At 35.2% G+C, this 24,398-nt stretch overlaps 1 protein-coding gene across 1 annotated transcript in view; it reads left to right on the top strand.

Annotated features, from left to right (window-relative positions):
- Positions 1-24,176, top strand: part of UHRF2 (ubiquitin like with PHD and ring finger domains 2) — a 90,003-nt gene extending 65,827 nt beyond the window's left edge. Inside the window, exons 7-16 of the mRNA XM_029919354.1 lie at positions 1,639-1,762; positions 2,053-2,160; positions 5,819-5,923; positions 11,519-11,625; positions 14,887-15,049; positions 15,696-15,836; positions 17,530-17,626; positions 17,945-18,102; positions 21,688-21,786; positions 22,752-24,176. Of these exons, the coding sequence (XP_029775214.1) occupies positions 1,639-1,762; positions 2,053-2,160; positions 5,819-5,923; positions 11,519-11,625; positions 14,887-15,049; positions 15,696-15,836; positions 17,530-17,626; positions 17,945-18,102; positions 21,688-21,786; positions 22,752-22,898 (1,249 nt within the window). The 3' untranslated portion in view covers positions 22,899-24,176. The remainder of the gene's footprint in view (positions 1-1,638; positions 1,763-2,052; positions 2,161-5,818; positions 5,924-11,518; positions 11,626-14,886; positions 15,050-15,695; positions 15,837-17,529; positions 17,627-17,944; positions 18,103-21,687; positions 21,787-22,751) is intronic.
- The last annotated feature ends 222 nt before the right edge of the window (positions 24,177-24,398 follow it).

The following is a 24,398-nucleotide window of genomic DNA, read 5'->3' as shown; positions in this document are numbered from 1 at the left end:
AAAATCTGTTCAAAACCCCCTAGTGTCTATTTCGCTAAGAATAAAACTAAACCCTGGCTCCTGCCTGCTCTATAACATCATTGCTTATATCTGTGCAGTACAGAGTTTGCCTAAACTTGAGGTTTGCCAACTTTCATGTTTTTCCAAGGCATACCACTCCTTTTTATGCCTCAGGATTTTTGTACTTAATGTCTTTTTGCCCAGAATGCTTTTCCTGGCTTCTTCATAAGACTGACTCCTTTGGCCTCAGCTGGAGTATCACCTCAGAAATTATCTAAAGACATATACCATTTTTATTCAGTCTTAACTCCCACATAACCCTGATGTATTTCCTTTTTAGAACTTGCCACTTCCTGAAATTGTTTCATTGTATGTACTAGTTTTACTTAACTACTCTATAGAAACATTTTGATCACATTTATCCCCAGCACAAAATAAATAGTCCCTGGCATATGGGAGGTTCTGAACAAACCTGATGAAGGAATGAAGGTTTGACCATCTTTTCTATTTCTTCAAATCATGTTTGCATATTTCACCTCTGAACTCATTTTCTCATCAGAAATAGTACCTGCTTTGCCCCTAAAATCTCTGATAAAATTATAGTTTTAAAAGTTAGCACATCAGGTAAAATTAATTTTTGGAAGCCTCCTGATTTCTCAATTAGGAGGGATTCTACTTGGTACTGTTACCTTCCTCATTTTAACTTTTGCCTTGATTTTGCATCTGTATATCACAACTTAACTGGTTTTTCCCAAAATCAGTGACAGACTTACATTTTTCTTGCCTGTAGTACTAAACAAGATATCTCATAATTAGGCAGTCAGAATTAACCAGTGGGCATGGGTGACTTTTTTGCTCTATAGACCATATGGAATAGATAATTATGAAATGGAAAGTATAGAGACATTCAAGATTAATTAATGGAGGGAGAGGTCATTTGATCTTTGTTAGGATATTCCTCAAGTTTCCATTCCTTGTGGTCATAGGAATAGCCCCGTCTGATTCTATAGACATATTTATTTATACTTTGCTCTTTGAAATTATTTAAGGTAGCTTGTAATGACATGCAAGTTACAGGAGAGTAACCACCTAAAAATAGTCTAAAGAACAAACAAGTATAGGGAATTAAAAAGAACTAGGGATAAGGCTAATATAAAACAAGCACCCTTGAATTTTCTATATTTGCTGTGGTAGACGATACATTTTTGACTTGGAGAGTTCTAATAACTAGTTTAGATGGGGAGATGTATCAGTTGCATAGTTGAGCAGTCTAGGATCATCTATTCTTGCTACTTCTGTTTTAATAAAGGAACTTCACATGAATAAACTCCCGTCTCCAGTTACTGATAAGATCAGAGTGCATGGTGCCATTTGAATTGGACGGCTCTGTCTGACTTCTGAGCTGAATTTGAGATTTTATGATATTATAATCTTTTATGTTCCTTAAAGGAATGATAAGGGTTTTTCTTTTTTGCTAGTTTAACCATATAAATATTTTGAAAAGTTAAATACTAAAATGCCATCTAAACATCTGTATTATATACACCAAGTATTACATCTTAAAATATTTTCTGACCTAGAAAGGCCGTTCTGTTACTGGCTTTAATATGGCATATTAAATTCCTTTTTCTTTTAAAGGTATTGTCCTTCCTGTAAAACTGATTCCAGTGAAGTTGTAAAGGCTGGTGAAAGACTCAAGATGAGTAAAAAGAAAGCAAAGATGCCATCAGCTAGTACTGAAAGCCGAAGAGACTGGGGCAGGGTAAAGAAGAAAGTCTTCCTTTGTTCCTAGATATAATGTTTTAACTGTAATGCAAGTTACAATGTTTTGATACCAACAGTACTGATATAAATTATATTTTCCATATCAGAAGTATTAACAAATAACTATTATTTCATTATATAAATTGTTAAGTTGCCATAACTTATGTGCTAACTAATTATATATTAATCATACACTTAAGTTTCTGTTCTCACTTTATTTGACTTTAAGATTTGGCTTTAAGGTTTGACATAACCAATTTCTCAAATAACTTATTCTATAAATTTTAGGGAATGGCCTGTGTTGGTCGCACTAGAGAATGTACTATTGTTCCTTCTAATCATTATGGACCTATTCCTGGGATTCCGGTTGGATCAACATGGAGATTTAGAGTTCAGGTATGTTTTAAATTAGCTTTGTTGAAAGGGTAAAGTTGGATACAGTTAAAATTGTAGCAATGTCAATATCTATTCATTATAAGTGAGCTAACCTAGGTTGTATCACATAGCATTCAGTTATTAGAATGAAAGATTCTCTCTATATAGGATGAGTATACTCTTCCACATAGCTTAACAGGCCCATATGTCATGGAATTAGGTGTCACCTATGCTTTTTTTTTTTTTATCATTTATACTGTTCTTTGTTAAAAGGTAATTTTATCATTTTAGAGATCTTAAAAGTTTTTCATCCTCATTTACTGCTTCTTAGGCACCACCACTTTAAAGTTTCAGCTATTTCTTCTAGATTTACCTCATTTCTAAGTTGCATGTTTATACTGCTTTTGTCTTTATATTTTAGTTTTATTCTTTCTATGGTAAATGAGCATTAAGTTTAACATACTCTGTGTCTTCCCATCTTTGCAATGGTATATTACAATTTTAGCTAAATCCATATGCACGTTTTATAGTATGACTTAAATCTTTAAATACAATAAAAAGGGGCTCCTGGGTGGCTCAGTTGAGTAAGTGTCCGACTTCGGCTCCGGTCATGATCTCATGGTTCGTGGGTTTGAGCCCGACATCAGGTTCTGTGCTGACAGCTCAGAGCCTGGAACCTGTTTCAGATTCTTGTCTCCCTCCCTCTGTGTCCCTCCCTTATTCGCATTCTGTCTCTCTTTGCTTCAAAAATAAATAAACATTAAAAAAGAATTAGGGGCGCCTGGGTGGCCCAGTCCATTAAAGCATCTGACTTTGGTTTAGGTCATGATCTCACGGTTCGTGGGTTCAGGCCGGCATCAGGCTCTGTGCTGACAGCTCAGAGCCTGGAGCTTGTCTTTGGATTCTGTGTCTCCCTCTCTCTCTCTGACCCTCCCCTGCTCATGCTGTCTGTGTGTCTCTCTCTTTCTAAAATAAATAAAAACAGTAAAAAAAAAAAAATTAAAAAGATAAAATAAAATAAGAAATAATTTAAAAATAAATACAGTAAAAATACTATAAATACAATATAATATTGTAAATACAATAAAAAGTACACAGCATATTTTTAATTGCCTTGGGTTTTTGTTTGCTTCATTTTTTTTTGTATACCTGTCACTAATTCATTCCCAAACTTTAAAAGCCCTCATTAATACTGCCTCAGATGAGTTTGAGGTTGTTGACCTGAGCAGCTAGAAGGATGAATTTGCCATTTAGGAAGTAGGGAAGAAATCAGAAAAGACTTACTGTCATCAGGATTGGTGAGGTTGAGAATCAAGTGGTCTCATCTTCTGAAGTACCTGGTGTTTTCAAGGCCTCCACTCAGGTTCTGATGCTTTTATTAGCTTCTCACTGGTTTCTAATGTGTGTCTTTCCCTACCCGACTATGCAGGCTTGGATTTTAGCTTTTTCTCTGCTAAGAACAATTATAAATAAGTGATTTCTAATACTTCTCCCAGGGAATTTGAAGAACACAAAGTGATGCTGTTTTAGTGAGCCAAAATTGAAGATCTATGAGGAGAAGCAGTAGGCCATGGAAGTGTAGAATAGCATGATTAAATTAACAAATCGGGTAGCATGTTTGGATAACATTGAATAGTTTTAGCCCAAACATGTGCTCTATGAAGGAGAAGCTGGAGAAGGTAAGAGTTATCCCTGCAGAAGAGTGAAACTGGACCACACTCTTACGCCACACACAAACATAAATTCATGATGGATGAAAGACCTAAGTGTGAGACAGGAAACCATCAAAATCCTAGAGGAGAAAATGCAGAAACCTCTCTAACTTCGGCCACAGCAACTTCTTACTTGACATGTCTCTGGAAGCAAGGGAAATAAAAGCAAAAATGAGCTATTGAGGCCTCATCAAGATAAAAAATCTGCCCAGCAAAGGAAACAATCAATGAAACTAAAAGGCAACCAACAGAATGGGAGAGGATATTTGCAAATGATATAGGGTAGGATGAAGTGTTAGTATCCAAAGTCTGCAAATAATTTACCAAACTCAACACCCAAAAAACAAATAATCCAGTGAAGAATTGGGCAGAAGACATGAAGAGACACTTTTCAAAAGAAGACATCCAGATGGCTACCAGGCATGTGAAGAGATGCTCAACATCACTCATCATCAGGGAAATACAGAACAAAACCACACTGAGATACCACCTCATACCAGTCAGAGTAGGTAAATTTAACAACTCACACAACAGTAGATGGTGAGGATGTAGAGAAAGGGGAACCTTCTTGCACAGTTGGTGGAAATGCAAACTGCTGCAGTCACTCTGGAAAACAGTGTGGAGGTTCCTCAAAATATTGAAAATAGAACCACCCTACAACCCAGCAGTAGCACTACTAGAAATTTGTCCAGAGGATACAAGAGTGCTGATTCACAGGGCCACATGTACCCCAATGTTTATAACAGTGTTAATCAACAGTAGCCAAATTATGGAAAGAGCCCAAATCAACTGATGAATGGATTAAGAAGATATGTGTGTGTACACACACACACACACACACACACTAAAATATTACTCAGCAATGAAAAAGAATGAAATCTTGCCATTTGCAACAATGTGGATGGAACGGGAGAGTATTATGCTAAGTGAAATAAGTCAGTCAGAAAAAGACAGATATCCTGTTTTCACTCATGTGGAATTTGAGAAACAGAACATAGGACAAGGGAAGAAAAAATAAGTTATAGAGATAGAGGCAAACCATAAAAGACTCTTCAAAACAGAACAAATTGAGGGTTGATGTGGGTTGGGGGGTTAGAGGAGAAGAAGGCAGGGGGGAAAATGGGAGATGGGCATTGGGGAGGGCACTTGCTGGGATGAGCACTAAGTGTTGAATGTAAGTGATCAGTCATGGGAATCTAATCCTGAACCCAAGACTACACTGTATATACTGTTAGCTAACATGACAATCAATTATTTAAAAAAAAATTAAGGCTGTGAAATGTAGATCGGAGCCAGATTGAGAGAGAGCAATGTATAATACTTAATTTGGACTTGATATACAGTAAGACTATTTAATATATTTAAGCAGTTGAATATTAAAAGCAGATTTGTTCTTAAAAGTATTATGTTTGTGATGGGTAGAATGGGTTTGAAGGGAAAAAACTGGAGGCAGTGAAAAAGCGAGGTTTAATAGCATTCATGACTCAAACTAAGATTATAGAAGAAGTAGAAAAATAAAGATTTGAGAGATTTAGGAGATTGGATCAGCAGTATTTGTGACCAAATGGGTTTGAAGAAGAGAGAAGAATGATGCTAAATGATGTTTTTGCCTTTCTGATGGGGAGCAGTGCTATAATTAAAGACAAGAAATAAGATGGGGAAGAATCTGGGCTACTGATAGAAAATTCTGTTTTACCCAAATTGAGCTAGAATGACTGGTAGACATAAAATGATGATTATTTAATAATTATTTTGAAACTCCAAATTCTAGATCTGAGCAGTTTTAAGAGTCATCAGCTTAGTACCTAAGAGATACGTAGTTGGGAAGAAGTAAAGTCAGTGAGCAAAGATAGGACTCTGGGTGAGTTCTTAGTTGGGGGGTTTTAGGATCCAATAATATATGCAAAAGCATTTTGTAAACAAACATAACTCTTCAAAGGTATTTTGAGACTCTCTTTATTTCATAGGTGAGCGAAGCAGGTGTCCATAGGCCCCATGTTGGTGGAATTCATGGTCGAAGTAATGATGGAGCTTATTCTCTTGTCCTTGCTGGTGGATTTGCGGATGAAGTAGTAAGTCATGATACAACTTTGTTCTTTAGAACTGGTCTTACTCATTTAGTGAAGTACAGAAGTTTTGTGTAGAATGTATAAAACATCTATTTTTAGCATAGTTTTTATCTTGAAGTCACTTCTATACAAGTTACAAGAAAAGTCAATTGCCAATCTTTAATCTACAAATACTGTTTTATGTATACATGTGGTTGCTGATTATTGCAACAAAAACGTTCTTTATAGAGCTAATTTTTTTTATTAAACTTTTTATTTTGGGATATTACAAAATGACATGTAGCATTAGAAATACTACAGAGATCTCTGAGCTCTTTACCTATTTTCCCCCCAAGGGTAACATCTTGCAAAACTATAGTACAGTATCACAACCAGGATATGGACATAATTGATACATTCAGGTCACTGAACAGTTTCCCTTAACCACAGGTATCCTTCATTTTGCCCTTTGATAACCACACATACTATATCTGCTCTCCCTCAACCTGTCCCTAACCCCTGATAACTACTAATCTGTTCTCCATTTCTATAATTTTGTTACTTCAGAGATTTTTATAATTGGGGGCAGCTGGGTGGCTCAGTCCATTATGTGTCTGACTCTTGATTTTGGCTTAGGTCATGATCTCACAGCCATGAGATTGGGCTCCACACTGGTCATGGAACCTGCTTAAGATTCTCTCTCATTCTCCTTCTGCCCCTCCCCCATTCACACTCTCTCTCTCTCTCTCTCTCTCTCTCTCTCAAGAAAATAAATTAAAATTTTTATGAGTGGAATCATACAGTATGTGACCTTTGGGAATGGGACTTTTCAGCCAGCATAATTCTCAGATTGTTGCATGTATTAATAGTTTATTCCTTTTTTTTTTTTATTACTGAGTAGTATTCCACGATATAGGTATACCACAGTTTAACCATTCACTCATTGAAGAACATTCAGGTTATTCTAGTTTCTGACTTTACAAATAAGTGTGATAAATGTTTGAGTACAGGTTGTTGTTGTTTTATAAATGTAAGTCTTCATTTCTCTGTGATAAATGCCCAGAAGTGCACTGTGGGTTATATGGTAGTTGAACATTTAGTTTTTTAGGAAGCTGCCAAATTGTTTCCCAGAGGGACTGTACCACTTTACATTCCTATTCTCAGTGTGTAAGTGATTCGGTTTCTCTGCATTCTTGCCAGCATTGTGTTGGTGCTTTATTTTACTTCAGCCATTCTGATAGGTATGTAGTGAGATCTCATTGTGGTTTTAGTTGACAGTTCCCAAATGGCTGATGATGTTGGGCAGGATTAATTGCTTTTTTGCTGTGTGTATAGCCTCTTCAGTGGTATATCTTCAGGTATGTCCATTTTCTAATTGGGTAAGGTTTGGTTTGCTATTCATTGAATATGTACTTTGCATGTATTTTCTCCCATTCTGTTTCATTGGTTTATTTTCATGGTATATTATAATGATGAATTAGAGTAGCTGTGGAGAAGCCAAGCTGTAGAATGCTTTCAGACAAAGGTAGAAAAGTTTGCCATTTTTTGACTGGCAGGTTGGGCAGTACATTTGCGTTAGCATGGCAAAGGTAACTGAAAATGGGAATATGTAGGTTAATCCTTTGAGTACTTCTTTAATATGAATATTTTGCAGAAATACAAAGGATGTTATATAGTTTATTACAGTTGGCACTTGTTTTTAATACTCCAAGCCAACTAAGAGTAGAAACTCTAACATGTTTTTAGCATCGACCCATTTGTGTTTGATCTGGTATCTCACATTTCTGTGTGAGGTCTTTGCCTAATTACTTGTGTAATCTTGGCATAGAACAAGGATTCAAACAGTTGTATTGTCTATAGCAGAAGCTTATCTATATGAAACATAAACATGTTAAGTTGAAAATGAGTACCAAGTTGAATTCAGGTGGGTATTATTACTTCCCTTATTCCCCATCTTTTGAATATAGTTACTAGTCAAACATTAAACATTTGTAGCGAAAAGTACTGATGAGCTCTTAATTGCGTGTCTTAAGCAGTTAAAGAATGTTAACAAATGTAAAGAATAATTTATTTTAAGGCTAAAACACATAGGCTTAGGTCACCAGCTAAGGTGTATCTGGAAATGTTAATATATTTTATAAGCATTTTCAATCTTTTGATCTTTTATCATAGATCATATCTACAGAAATAGGTGCAGGAAACCTGAATAAACTTTTTTTTTTTTTTTTGGAGAAAAGATTTTGTTTTGAAACCTTTAATTTAGTGCAACATCCATGGAACCAGTGATCTTTGTTCTGTCCAGATGAATGGACATGAAACTACTGAATACCTGTTGATAAACTGGTTAATATTTTAGTCTAGTAACTTGACAATCAAATGCTAGTTTTAGTGCCCTTTTTTAGGGTGATCTTACTTGAGGAATGAGGACCCACAAAGATGGTCTCCCTTTTACAGTCGTCTTGAGAAGTAGTTTACTAAGTGATAGGAACAGATTCTGGAACTAAACTGTTAGGGTTTGTGTTCTGATGCCATCTCTTACTAGCTAAGTGACCTTAGGGAAGTCAATGAAGCCTCATCTATAAAATAAGGCTTTATGATACTGTGAATCACAAGGTTTACATGGTTTAAAGAATGCATGTAAAATGCTTAGCCTGACTTCACACACACACACACACACACACACACACACACACACACACACAGAGTAAGTACTAGGTGTTACCAGCAGTAGTGGTAGTACCCAGTTTTGCAAACATGTAAGGGATATTATGAGAGAGAAACTGGCAGAAATTGCAGGTGTATTCTAGATAGCCTTGCATTAAGGAATCATCAAAGGTGTCTGAGAAAAGTTTAATGATCTTAACTATGCTATAGGATATTTATCTGATAGTCTTTGCAGGAGAGCAGCATTGAGAAGATTGAGATGAAGGCCTTTTGCTTGATAAAGGTGATGGCAGGAATGGGAACATCCAGTTTATTGTGTTAGGCAGCTGCTTTACAGCTTGAAAAGAGTAGAGACTGGAAAATTGAGTCACTCTGAGGCAATATTATGTCCCCTGTGTAAACGATGGCTTCTTATGTAAGCGGTTCCCAGAGAGCAGTCTTCTTTAGGCTACTGTCTCACAGGGTTACAACTTTGTGGAGCATGGACTTTAAGATGTAATAAATTTGGCCTGGTCACTTTTCCTTACAAAAATTAGTCTGAACTAATACCGACTGAGCTCTGACAGTCTGACAATTCTTTTTTTCCCCCCCAATGGCAAAGTTTGGTGTGACAAAAATGAAGTATGGATTAGCTAATGACATAGAATACAATATGAGATAGAATAACTATTTTTACTTATTTGCTGCTTGACGAAGAATCAGAAATGTTTTTGTTCTTTCGTTTTAAACAATACTGAACTTAGGTTGCCCCTATTATGCTCTCCTTGTCCCCACTACCTTTTCCTTTATAGTACTGCCACAGTTCTAACTTTAAAACTTGACAGAGTTGGGCATCTGGGTGGCTCAGTCATTTCAGCATCTGACTCCTGATTTTGGCTCAGGTCATGATCTCATAGTTCATGAGTTTGAACCCCACATCAGCTCTGTACTAACAGAGATCCCCTCCCTCTCCTTCTTCCACCCTCATTCCCACCCTCCCTCTCTCCCTCTCACCCTCTCACCCTCTCCCTCTCAAAGTCCCTGCTCATGCTTGCTCTTTCTGTCTCCCACTCTCTCTCAAAATAAATAAATAAAAGAAAAAGTTGACAGGGTTATGAATGAGCATTGTGAAGTCAATCCAGATACTGTTTGGAAGACTGTTTCTTACGAATTTAAGAAGTGTTCTGGACTGCTTTAGATGTAGTTGTTAGACTTCCTTCAAGTGAAATGCACATTAAAGATGAAATTCCTAATGCCTTAGTATTTAAGATATAGTCCTCAGTATTGGATCAACAAAAAGTGAAGTCAAGGTTTTCAGACTGATTTAAAAAAACAAACAAACAAAAAAAACATTTGTTAGACCATGAGATTTTGGGGGCTCCTGAGTGGCTCATGATCACAGTTCACAAGTTCGAGCTCCATATAGGGCTCTGTGCTGATAGCTCAGAGCCTGAGACCTGTTTCAGATTCTGTGTCTCCTTCACTCTCTGCCCCTCCCTGACTCAATGCTCCGTCTCTCAAAAATGAATAAACGTTAAAAAAAATTTTTTTAACACATGAGATTTTAGTTATGACTTTATCCAAAGGAAAAACAAGATGCAAAAAATAACTGACCTTTATTACAGACAAGGATTTAATAGAGAAAACTTCATTATCTTAAGTTCAGTCTAAACTAATTAAAATCTTGCAATTAAGAAGTAACACTGTTGAGTGGGGGAATGGGCAAGATGGGTGAAGAAGAGTAAGAGTTATAATCTTCTAGTTGTGGAATTACTAAGTCATGGGAATGAAAGACACAGCATAAAGAATATAGTCAATGGGTATATTAGCATGGTGTGGTGATAGATGGTAGCCACACTTGTGGTGAGCATAGCATAATGTGTAAATTTGTTGAATCACTCTGTTGTACACCTGAGATTAATGTTATATTGTGTGTCAACTATAACAATAATAAAGAATCATTATTTTGATAGTGTTAGCAGAATTAATTTGTATACTGACCACTCTTCTCAATTTATTATGAGTACTGATTTAGACAGAAACTTAGTAATATCAATATAAATTTTTAGCTATTCTGGAAATGTTTGTGGAGCTAGTTTATGTAACATCTACTTCCTTCACCATGTTTTTTACACATTTTCTAGATACTTTATGCAAATTTTAGTTCTCAAAATCTTTTCCAGTGTTCTTATTAATGCTCATTAAAAATGTTTTATCTGAATGTAATTTTAGTTAACCTGTATAATGTGAAATGTGGGGAACTTACTTACTATTTTGTAAGGATTTTAATTTTGAAATTTAACTGCAAACTTGGGTATGACATAGATTGCTGATGGGAAATCAGATATGGAGTATTTACTAAAACGCTATTCTGTAAAAAACCTGCAAGCTAATACTGATGTTTATTTTATACCATTGAGTTAAATGAAATCATATTCCCAGTCCATAAGACCTTATTTTCTAACTTTTTTTAAAAAATGTTTTAACATTTATTTATTTTCAGAGAGAGAGAAACAGTACGAAACTAGGAGAGGGACAGAAAGAGGGAGACACAGAATCCAAAGCAGGATCCAGGCTCTGAACTGTCAGCACAGAGCCTGATGAGGAGCTCAAACTCACAAACTGCAAGATCACCACCTGAGCCAAAGTTGGCCACTTAAAACAACTGAGCCACCTAGGCGCCCCTGTTTTCTAACATTCTATAGATTATTGGATTATATATATATATATATATATATGACATGAGAATAGCCACATTTAGAAGTGTTAGAAGCTATAACTTTTAAATGATCATCTTGATAACTTAATGTAACTCCAAGGTATACTACATACACAACTGCATTTGAATTTTGCCTTATTTTGGTATATACTGTGAGAGGACATGTAAATTCATAAAGTCCTACCAAGTGCTCTGACTGTAAAACAAGAATTGGTGAAGTTATTAGGTATCTTAATGCTGGAAATTTTCTCCTATAGGACCGAGGTGATGAATTCACATACACTGGGAGTGGTGGTAAAAATCTTGCTGGTAATAAAAGAATTGGTGCACCATCGGCTGATCAAACATTAACAAACATGAACAGGTATTCTTTATTGTTAGAGTTTGTAAAGTTTGGGCTTTGTATAAAAGTTTGATTATAGTAATATAATTTGTAACTTATTCTGTAGAGCAGAATCTTAAATTTAAAGTTAAAGATCTAAAATTAAAATCCATTATCTGATTATATAATCATTTAAAAGTATTATAACTGATTTCATTTTTAAATAACATAATTCCCAGTCTTAATACATGTACTTTAAATTTTAAAGCATGTTAAAACTTTTGAAGGAAGAGAACCTATATAAGTGAAATTGAGAACAAGGTGGCTTACGTACTACCCCACAGATCAAAGTTGTGTTTTACTCAACACAGATTTGTCTTTTAAAGTAACAAACTTCTTTTTAGAGGAAACTCACCAATGTGAAGTAGGTTTAAGATTGGGAGCCCCATTTGCGGGCATAAGTGAAACATCAGATACACTTAAAGCTACACTCAAGGTGCTTTTACAATTTATAATGTCTTTTAAGTGTTAGAATGTTTAGTTATAAAAGTGACCTTTTCTTTTCATAAAGATATTATAAAATGCTTTCATGAAGCATTACAAAAGAGCCACCTTGTGCTGACCTTTTTTCCATAGTATTAATGATAAGGCAGCTTCCATGGGAACAGAAAACTTAATGACTTCAAAATGTTTTATTTCATAAATGCATGCTAATAGCAATAATAATAAAGTGACCCAAATCATCAGATCACAACAACCACATGGTAACTTGTCATACTGATAATTTTTTTATCAATTTCATAAAGTTGAAATTTTTATATCCTTTTGTTAAGAGTGTTTTATGGATTATTGAGTAAAAATGAGTTTTTTCTTTGAGTCTAAATCACTCAGTTTTAAGTAGTATGCCCTTAATTTCTGATTACCGTGTGAAGAAAAATATATCAGTATGATTTCAAAAATTTGTTGCATACCAAATTACATAGTCTGTTTTTATGTCTTCCTTCTCTATTATTTCTGACAGTAGGATTATTTAACTGAACCAGCAGAGGAGACAGGTCAGATTTGCTGGTGAAAACATTCCTGAAGCAGGAGTCCAGTCCCTAGTTAGTCTTTTTCTAGCGAAAAAGCAGCTCTTCAGGAGGACTGATCTTAAAAGGAGTTAGAGATATTTTAATGTGTTTTTGTTGGCGAAAGTATATCTTAAATTTGCAAAAGGGCTTTTTAAGTTGTCAAATCTGAAGATTATATTTACCCTTTAATAATAATAGATTATTTTGCTTGAATGAAAATTTCCTAACTACCTACACTTATAAATGGTAAATATTTTTCAAGCTTTAAAGAATCTAATAAGTATAACCTTGTTTACCATTATGTTATACTCTCATTAGAAAATAAATGACAAGTTGTAAAAAATGTTTGTATTTAAGAGAAGGTAGTGAAAATAAAATACTCAAAACAATTTAGGATTGACTTACAATAGCGACTCAGACATCCATTCAGTTAATTTATACATTAAGTTTTGAGTACACATTGTGATTTTAAAGACCTCTTGAGCAAAGATATGTTTCATAAACATGAAATCCAAGGTCAAAGACTCTTAGCTCTGACCCATATTATATTCTTTCCTGACTAGTGTATGGTCCAGTTTATTTTTCTTTCTCCACTAAGAGGGAGTTTGACACTTGCTTCTTGCTTTGAGAAGAAGTTTGTTCCTATTTCTTCTCAGCTCTTTGACTTTATGAACTGATGAGGGCAGCAAGGTGTCCTGGCCTTCCTTTATCAGGGCAGTTAGAAGCAACTGATTGAGCTGCGGAGTAATGGTAAAGCCTTGTTTTGCCTAGTTTGATCTTCTTGGATTCATTTCACATACTTGAACAACTTACATACTTAATGTGAAACTAAAAGTGAATTATTGACGCCAGTTAGTGATGGCAGTCATTCTGACTAAAGGTCCTTGAAAGTACCAAACCATTCTGTTCATTAATGTGAAAATAGTACATATTATTTTTCTAGATCTTTAAGAAGATCTCAATAGGTATTCCATAAATAAGATATAATACTAACCCTAGAAGATTGGATACATTTTCTTCTACCTCCCAGAGTTTTAATTCATCTCCCTTTGAGATAAAAAGACAAAACGTGGTAAACTTTAACTATTTGACCACATTTCTGAAAGTTTTTTTTAACAAAACACTTTATTTACTTTAACAGTATAACTGTGATAGAGATTTGGGTAGATTAGACATTTCATCTGAAGTTCAGTTTCATTTGTAGCTGCATAAAAAGAATTATACCCTGAAAAAGTATTTTGTATCAGATCTGAATTTACCAAATTAGGTATGTGTGTGTTTTTAACCTTACATGTTCTTAGTGGTTTCTTGTCACTTAAGTTAGGAAGGAAGTAGGTATCTCAGAGAAAGAATACTAATTTTAAGTAGTTTCTGATTTGGTGGGACCTTTGGGGTTTTTTTTTGTTTGGTTTGGTTTTTTTGTTTTTTGTTTTTTTGGCAGGATTAAGTTATCCCAAGAAAGGTCTTCTAACATAACCTTACTGATTAAGTACTACTAAGTGAGTACATTCACATACTAAGGAAGCTTCAACTAAATCAGATGCTGCTTCTTACTCAGTGCTCCTCCTTATTAATGTGTCATCATAAAAATAGTGATATGGAGGAGCCAAAAGTCTTTATTGTCCTAATTTAGTGCAGGCATTTGATTACTGCAGTTTTACTTAAACTTACCTTTTTACTGAAAATATTTAAATGATAATTTCATATTAAGCTTGTTCTTTAATAACTTCTGAACGTTAAGGAATCTCTATCATCTGGAATGTGGAGAGTAGACCTAGAAAGGTCATTTTTACCTTGCTGACAAATTTATTTTTCTGGATTTCTTTCTACATTATTCCAGCAGTATACCTCACTCCCTCCCTTATCAAAAATATCTACAACAATCACTTGCTTTAGTGTCCAACTTTCTCCCTTCCCTCAGCAAACCGTTATTTAAAAAAAAATTCCATGTATTTCTAGTTGTTTTCTATTATACGTGGCACAGATGTTATTACTTTCAGAAGAACCCTACAGGCTATCTGAGAACCAATCCCCTGGCTTGGGGGTGACATCAGAAAACTGATTTGTCTTCTCTGCTGGTGGGGGAAAGCATAATCCTATTATCTGGAATAATATGGAAAGAATCATAGAATCTTAACCATCAGGTAAGGCATAATTCACCTTTTAATTGAGCTAATAATGCGATTATATACTTAAAGATTACTTGGTATAAAGACTTTGTTTTATTTTTTAGGGCATTGGCCCTAAACTGTGATGCTCCATTGGATGATAAAATTGGAGCAGAGTCTCGGAATTGGAGAGCTGGTAAGCCAGTCAGAGTGATACGCAGTTTTAAAGGGAGGAAGATCAGCAAATATGCTCCTGAAGAAGGCAACAGATATGATGGCATTTATAAGGTGCTCTATCTGGCATGACATCTTGTTAGTCATTTTTCCTGGGCTTTCAAGACAGGGTTGCTGCAGGGAACTACTCTACTCTGGGTGGGCTAAAGTAAATAGTAGACCACCTTAGTTGGTATCTCTACTTTTTCTGCAAATGTAACAGATATACAAAGTGAGCTCCTGACTTTGATATTTTTCACTTAATGCTTATTTAAAGTCTGTAAGGACAGAGTTCTATTTTGGGTTAATTTTTTTGTAATTATATGTTCTCTGTGATAAAACTATTTAAATAATGTGGGTATCGTAGATACTGACTCTTATATCTTTCAGAATTATTTTAATTATAATAGATTTTCAGAGCCAAGCACATCATAAACTAAGATAGGTTGTATTCATTGTTTAAAAAAATGGAGCTGATTACTGCCACCATTTTTATATGCTATTATGCAAGGCTCTATTACATAATTTTGTTAATATTTCAAATTTATAGTAATGGGTACTTATGTGGGAACTATCTGAATTAAGGATTAAGGTCAAAACAATATTCCAGTGATTATTTGAAGTTGCATTTAATTAGGTCAAGTGTACTTAAACTAGTAATGTGGCTTTGTGAAGTCTAAATATTAAGTCTCAAACTAGTACCAAAATAATTATGATTTAGGTGGTGAAATACTGGCCAGAGATTTCATCAAGCCATGGATTTTTGGTTTGGCGCTACCTGTTAAGAAGAGATGATGTTGAACCTGCTCCTTGGACCTCAGAAGGAATAGAAAGGTCAAGGAGACTATGTCTGCGTTTACAGGTTAGATTACATTTGTCTAGGCTACTTGTATGTTCATAAAAACACACACCCCTGTAGTATCTTTGTGCCCAAACACTGGATACAGCTCACAGCGATTAATCAATGGACTGTAAGGGGTGAGGAATGAAATCATGCAAGTATACAAAAGGAAAACAAGTAAAAAGATAGCATTCTAGGTGTCAAACTGCTCCAAGACCAAGAATTTTGCTTGGGAAAAACCAAGCCTTCAATGAAAAGTAAAATATTTCCGGTTCAATTTGGAAATGACTTGAAGAATGAATGAGAGGGATACATAAAATTACTATAGAGAAGACCTTAAGAAGGGAAGTTTATGCTAGAGGGCACAGGGGGTGTGTCTCTGGTAGGGGAAGGGGGAGGTGGCTTATAAGAGTGGTCTGCTTCTCCTACCCTTCTCACTTTTCCTCACCCCTTTTTTCTCTTCCCCCTCAAAGCTGCTTCCCTGTCCTGTCACCACCTTTAGTGCTTTGCCTTTTTTTTCCCTTTGCCCATGTTCAGCTGTTAACCCATGTAAGACTTTGTTGGTTTTGTATGCATATGGATGGTATGGCTACATTCCCCGTCTACTGCCTATGCACCCTAGACTTTGTCCCTGACACTGACTTCAGAGCATGGTTTGAGTTCATCTTCCATCATTCCCCATTGTTGTGCTTCCTGTAAAGACTACCAGCTTTTCATTTCCCCTGGCTCTGCCCACACTGCATGTGTAGGGGCTGAACTATGGGCAAGTGTCTGACCACCCAGGCAGGTGAGTGTGTGTTTTCTAGTGCAAGTCTGTGTCTGTTTTTGTTTTTTTTTTAAACTTGTAGAATTGATTGTTTAAATGAGACCCATCACCTGATCAGATAACTGCCAAAATTCTTTTTATAACTTAATTTAAATGAATAATTTGTTAAATCCATTTTTGAAAGATTTTTTTCAGATTTATTGTTCAGAAGAGCAATGTTCTAGATAGGTTAGATTTGAAACTAAGCAGGAGCATGTAAGCCCATCTACTATGATAAGTTAATAATATCATTGATGGGGCCTGAAACATGTTGAGCTTTAAATATCAGTGTTATCAACAAAGCATGTTCCCCCATAAAGGGTAGCCAGTAAAACACAAATAGGTAGAATTTTATTTCTTAAAGTCTAACCTTTAGCTGATAAAGAATTTAGTAATTTAGAGGCTTTAGGTCCTCTAAAAGCCCCTGTGCCCTGCCTTATTTTGGGAGATAAGAAATTTGATCCTTAATGTTGGGGGTGAGGTTTGTTTTGTTTTTTTAAAGACTGGCTCCACAATTGAGTGTACTACCATCTCTATGAGTACCATATTGTGCTCTGTGGTTGATCTCACTTACCTTCATATCTTGATTCTTTAATTTCTTCCTCACACTTTTCAAGCCACCTAGTTAAACCTCCTGAAAACTTCTTTCTTCTTTTATATCTGAAACTAAGATTATTTTATACAATGAAATATGCTAACAGTCAAAACTACATGGTTTTACACTGAATTGGGGATTTTAATAGTCTTCTGTCCTTTAAATGTCTGTTTCCTTTATATGAAGTCTTTCAGTTTAGGGAAAATATAGACTCTTCCTCCCCTCCCCCCACTTCCCCTTTTTAAATTTCTCAGCATCTAGAACCCTTCTTCTTTGTGAAGCTTAAATCTACATTGTACTTTTTCCCCTATCAGTATCCAGTAGGTTACCCTTCAGATAAAGAAGGGAAGAAGACTAAAGGACAGTCAAAGAAGCAGGCCAGCGGAGCCACAAAAAGGCAAACTACAGATGGTAGGTAATGATTGCAAACATAGCCCTAAAATCGTAGTTTCTAATAAAGAAAAATATTAAGAGAATAAATTGAGAAACTCATAGGAAATTAAAAGCAATGCGAAAGGTTTGTGAAGGGGGTGCTTTCTGTGTATTTTAATAGTGTCAGAGCCCAAAATAGCAGCAAACATAGTATTCTAAACTCCAAGGTAAGTTAGATATTGCTGTGGGCAGGTTATCTTCATGCTAAACAGTAACTGGTGCCAGTTAACTCTTTGGTCTCATAGTTCTGCTTAGAACCACTATTAAATCTGCTTCTGTATTTTTAAATAAATCTAGATGATTGTCCAAGTGCCTCCAAAATGTTAAAAACTTCAGATTCAGCTGAAGCAGTTGAGGCTTTCCAACTAACTCCTCAACAACAACATCTAATCAGAGAAGATCACCAAAACCAGAAGCTATGGGATGAAGTGCTTGCATCTCTTGTGGAAGGTCCAGTATGTAAAGATTTTTAAAATAATGTTTTATTATTAACATGGTGAAAAATAATTGTCCTTTGTAAGTCAGTCAAAACTTGATGTTTTTATGTAATCATCTTATGTGGTGCCAATCAAAAATAATCCAAGATAATACTTAAATGCTCTTAAGTTGATTTTAGGCCTCTTAGTTGTTGGTGTTGGCCTTTTTGTGCCTGAACTTAATCATTTATGTTGAAGGCACTATTCATGGGAAGAATTTTCAGTCGTGTAAACACACTTAATTTAAAACTCATCAGGAAATTTTTTTGCTATAGTTCAACGTTATCTGATGATGGCATAAGTCTTAAGCAATTCAGCACATGTTTAACCTGTTTGTAAAATAAACCAGTGTTGATTTATTTAAATACTTTGTTTTGGATTTCCCCCCCATTTTTGGTAATCATGAAATTTTAAAGTGAAAAGAAATTACAACTGATGTGTGGATTTTGTGTTAAGCTGTGTTTTGCAAATGAGGCTTCCTTACCAAATCCCAAAAGCTGGAATTTTCAAATATAAATTGGCTATTCCTTCTTTGTTCACTTGCTTTTATTTGTATCTTAATTTTGCTTAAAATTAGAATATTCTATTGATTAGATATTAACTCCTTGTCAGGTATAACATAGTTACTTCTTTGCATTTTTTCCTTTGTGCTACTATTACGGGTGAACATTAGTATCTTCTCATGAATTTTTATCCTGTCATATTCTAGTAATTTCTTCTTGCCAATGCTCCTTTTATTTCTGTTAGTGTATTAGCCAAAATTTCTCATGTGTCTGAAATGTTAGTTAAGATCTTTATTATCTTTCTACCTAAATTTAGAGAGAATTTTCAGTTTTTGTGTTGCTTTTTATTTGAGAAATAGTCCTCAATATTAAGGAAGAGTGTTCCCTGATACAGTTGTTAAACATTTATTTATTCATATATTTATATTTATCTGTGTGTGTATTTTAAAGATTTCATTTTTAAGTAATCTCTGTACCCAACATGAGGATTGAACTCAGAACCCTGAGATCAACTCTGGCTCTACTGATTGAGCCAGCCAGGCACCCTCCTTATTTTTTATTTTGAGTAATCTCTACCCCCAACGTGGGGTTCAAACTCACAACACCAAAATCAAGCTGTTTATGCTCTATAGACTGAGGCAGCCAGATGCCCCTAATTTTTAAACTTTTAGAAATGGGTGAGATTTATCAAAAACCCTTTAGGAGTCACCATTTCCTTTGCTTATGTATGTGATAATGTTGGGTTTTTCTTGTAAAATGAGCTAATGTGTTTGGAGGACAGAGGGAAGTGATTTAGCTCTGTGTGAAGTGTTGCTTTTTAGCCAAGAGACTCAGACATAATGAGAGTCTAACCCTGTTAGGTCATTTTCACTTAGAGAAAGTAAGGTGCAGCAAACAGTTGTTGATCGTAGTTTAAATATTCTCTGGTTGGAGGGGATACAGCTGGTTAGGGGGATAACTTGGGTGAGCTCCAGCTGTGGGTGGGCAGGAGACAAAGCAGCAAATATAGGAGAGGGAAAAAGCTACTTGAGTGTACATGGAAGTACTTTTGCACATCTGTTGACTAGATTGGATGCGTGTATTGAGCTTCAGTGTAAGACTTCTAATACGTGAATACTGTTTATCAATTTAAAAAAATCTTGTGGTTTGGTGAGTTCTGGTCCCATGTAAGTCTCTGCACTGACAGTGTGGGGCCTGCTTGGGATTTTGTCTCCCTCTCTCTTTGAGCCTCCCCTACTCATTGTCTCTGTCTCTCTAAAAATAAATAAATTTTTAAAAAGACAAAAATAGTATCCGGTAGTTTATCCACTGCTGGTAAGATATCTCACCATGCCTGGGAGAGATGATTATGATTTGCTGCTATTGATTACTCTGGATGTTTATGTACTATTGTCATAAACAGGTTTTATGCCCATTCTTTTCAGATAAGCCAGGAACACATTTTTTAAGCCAGAAAAAATCAGCTGTTGGCCAATGGTGGCCTTTAAATAAGTGCGTATGTTATGTATATGTGAGTACATTTTATCCCAATACCTTCCCAAGGCCCTACATCTGGCATGGGCCTTCTCAGGACCAGATGCTTTAGCCGTAGTGATCTCTGTCCTCTTGAAACACGCTCAGCCCATTCCTGCTCCTAGGCCATTAGGCCCATACTATCTCTCGGACTAGAAAATTCTCTTCTCTATAACTTCATGTGGCTCACTCCTTCATTCCTGTAAGTCTCTGCAAAGTACTAGTCTTCAGAAAGGTCTTCCCTGGCTACCCTTTCTAAAATAGCCACAATATTGCTTTAATTTGCTTTGTTTGTTCAGTTATTACTATCTGAAATTGATTTTATAAAGTTCCATGAAAGAGACTTTGCATTTTTGTCACCACAACGCAGATGAGTACCTAGCACATTGTAGGAATTTGAAATATCTGTAGTACATCTTACAAGTATCATGGAGATAGTAGGAAATTATCAATCATTAACAAAGTAGTTTGTTGTGTATTAGGGGGGTAACCTGGTATTAAAGTTTGAATTTTTTCCATATCTCCCCACTTTATTCTTCCAGTAAGTTGTATAATATTTTGTTAATAATTTATTTGACTTTTATAATGTTCATAAATGAATTAGTTTCAAGATACAACTTTGAAATGGGATCTTTGATTTAATTTTTACTAAAAATTCTTATAAATTCTACTTTTTTATTGACAGAAAAAAACATAAAATATATTTCCATATTACCAGAAGTAATTGAATGGAAAATTAGCCTTATGGCTATTCAAAAACTACTGATCTTTATTACTTTAAAGGAAATAGTTGGGGTAAAATGGAACTAGTAATTGCTATTGATAAGTATGAGAGTACCTATTTGATCATATTTGCTTTAGATGGCTCTACCCTTTATAATTAAGTCCTAATTTGAGTAAATATTGGCATCAGGAAAATAGGTGATTTTTGGATTGAGGCAAAATACCATAGAAGATAACCCTAGGAGAATAAATATGTTGGTTTTTTGGAGTATTAGATACTGCAGAGTATTATTGCCTAGTGCTTTTGTTTATTTTTTTATCTTAAAAAATAAATATTGGAGTTTCCCAGCAGCAGAAGATTAAATAAATAATGTGTTTATGTTACTGGAATACCACCCATTTAGTGTTTTTGAAAAGAGAGATCTGTCTAATAACCTTGAGACAAGTGACCATGATTGGTTTTTCCCACTTGTAAGTTTTTATTTAAATTCCAGTTTAATACATGTCCATAACTTTTTTTAAGGGAAAAATAGTAATCTCTGGAATGTGAGGTTTAAGGGGAGACATTCACTTTTTAATGCCATATACTTTGACTTTGTAGCTTTTCCAAACCAATTATAAGATTTAAAACTAAAGTGTATATCTTATGGAATGGAGTTTGTTTTCAGTTTTATATATTTGCTTATGGTTGCCATTACTTTTTTTTTTTTTTAATAGAAAGTGTGTTAAATGTGACAAAGACATTTTTTCCCTAATTAGAATCATATTAATTTTTAATGAAACACTAACCTTTTTTTTTTCTTCTTCCCCTTGGGTACTATTCTAGAATTTTCTGAAAAAATTGGAACAATCTTTTATGTGTGTCTGCTGCCAGGAGCTAGTTTACCAGCCTGTGACAACAGATTGCCTCCATAATGTCTGTAAAGTAAGTAGGTTTCTGTCTCATTTTCCCTTGTTAGGACAGAGGGCAACTAACCTCCAAACCTGTTTTTAGCACATGAAACATATATCCATGCAGCAGCATAGTTGTGGAACCATGCCAGTTAAGAAACATTTCATTACATTTTGGCAGTAATGCATGTTTTAATTCTACAGTAATAGTCAAATATGTATTGTATAGTCAAAGGTATCGCATCATGTTTGGAATTGTTGAGGAGAGTTTGACCTGGAGAAGATAGTAAGGTGTCATTGCTGTTTTCTATGTTCTAGCTTATGTATGTTTCATTTATTATAGTGCAGATTGAAATAATTTCATCCACTTAATGAAACCTAAAACAGATTCTGTCTGGTAGCATTCCCAGAGAAGCTGAATATTGTATTGTTAGTGTGGTATAAAGGGAAGGATGGAGTTTTAGTCAAACCAAGGTTGGAGTCCTGCTCTGCTGCTTAGTGTTGTGTGCCCTGACCTAACTTCTGAATTTTAATTTCTTTGGTAAAATGGAAACAAACCTTCCACATATGTTTGTGCCTTAACCATATATTTTTGGAAGACACATTCTATGCTAAGTGATTTGATTAAATATATAATTTAGTTCAAAGCAGGGGAATCCCAAATTTCTTTTAAGTGTTCTGTCATGAAAGAACAGGATTAAAATCCAACCTAGGTGAGGCTAGTCAAAACCATACATAAAATTCTAACACTCTCATTTTATTGGATGAGGAAATTAAAACACACAAAAATTAAAGTCATTTACCTGAAGCCTCACAATACATGCTAGAAGTGGAACTTGAAGCCATATCTATAGTCTAGTTTCCATAGTGCAGATTCAGGCCTTTACAGTTCCTCTTAAGTTTCTAGTTCCTATTTGAAAGCATAAGTTGCTGACTTTTCTAGATGCTATATTCTGATGAAATTGGGAATGTTTTTGGGTTTTTTTGGTTTTACCTTAGGATTGCTTACAGCGCTCCTTTAAGGCTCAAGTTTTTTCCTGCCCTGCTTGCCGGCATGATCTTGGCCAGAATTATGTCATGATTCCCAATGAGATTCTACAGACTCTACTTGACCTTTTCTTCCCCGGCTACAGCAAAGGACGATGATTTGTCTACTACTGTGTTGCTCTTGGTGGCTTTTTGGACAATAAAGAATCTACAATGGTTGGGGGGAGGGGCGGGGAGGGTGGAAGCGCAATGGTGGACCATATCTCTCACATTCTGAAGCAGCTAATCCTCTTTCCTACATAGCCATTATCTTGTGTGTGTAGTAAGAGGCCCATTTCTCAACTGTCTTTTAAATAGCAAAAGGTAGTTCCTGTCAGTAACAACTAGTTTTAAATGAGTAAAAAGTCAAAGCCTCAGCTCTAGTTGATATCCAAGTTATGATTTATTTTGCAACTACCTCAGGACAGAAAAGACTTATGGGAATTTTTTAAATCATTGAGTAATTAGTTAAATGAAATTTTAGCTACGCACTGCCTCCCAAATATTAGTTGTGCCTGGTTCGTGTAATTTGATTTTACGGAAAAGGAAATGACACGTGAGATCTTTGGAACACAGCTTCTATATTGTGCATAATACATTTTTAATGTCTTCTTCATTACCATGTGTTTTGCAAGGACAAGTTCATTTTTTAGCCCATTTTGTGAGCTCCATTGTGCTTTTTTCTGGTGTTTTATGCAAGTTGACTACTAATGACTAATGAGAACAATATGAATGCATTGTTGCTGCATTAGTGTAATGTGGTGTGGTTTTGCACTTAAAAGAGGTATTCAGATGCTCTAGTTGTAAATGTTCATGAAAAGCCTCTTCTGTACTAGTCAAACTGCTTTTAGTGAGTCTCACCAGTGGTTTTACATCTGCAGAGCATTGAGGGCTGGGCTTGACTTTTGAGAGGACTGAAATTGCTTCATATTGTGATCCTAAATTTTATATTCACTATATTCCCTAAAGTATACATTAATAAATATTTTATGACCAGAAAAATAGCTCATCTTGCTTCACTTTTTTACATTTGTCTGGCTTGTAAGTATGTATTTTTAACAGTCACCTCCAGAGTATTTCATTGTGCGTTTTAAAACAGACATTTTGTATAATTCTCTATTCTTGATTTTTTATAATAAGAGCTGGTATGAAATCTTAAACACCAAGGACAGGTTTCACCCTGTGTTTTTTTATTTTAATTTTACTAAATTGGAAAAATTGTAATAACTTGTCTAATGTTCAGTTTTAGCAGTATTGCTGTTTCTTATTTCACGGACATGAGAATATGCTAAAACATTCTTCTAGTCTCTGAAAGTATGTTGTTTTCATCACAGTAAAGTTTTAATATGATTGAATCCGTTTTTATATTCCTGAATTCAGAGCCACACATCGTGCCAACATTTATTGAGTATGTGTGTATTCATTTAACCCATCTGACAACCCTTAGAGGCAAGTACTATTATCCCCATCTTATGGATGAACCTCAGAGGAACAGAAAGGTTAAGAAACTTGCCAAGTTTAGGGCTGCCTGGGTGGTTCAGTCAGTTAAGCATCCAACTTTAGCTCAGGTCATGATTTCACAGTTGGTGGGTTCGAGCCCCGCGTCAGGCTATGTGCTGA

The sequence above is a fragment of the Suricata suricatta genome, chromosome 13 (genome assembly GCF_006229205.1).
Source record: "Suricata suricatta isolate VVHF042 chromosome 13, meerkat_22Aug2017_6uvM2_HiC, whole genome shotgun sequence".
NCBI lineage: Eukaryota > Metazoa > Chordata > Mammalia > Carnivora > Herpestidae > Suricata > Suricata suricatta.
The sequence above is the reverse complement of the archived record's forward strand: the minus strand, read 5'-3'. Positions and strand labels throughout refer to the sequence as shown.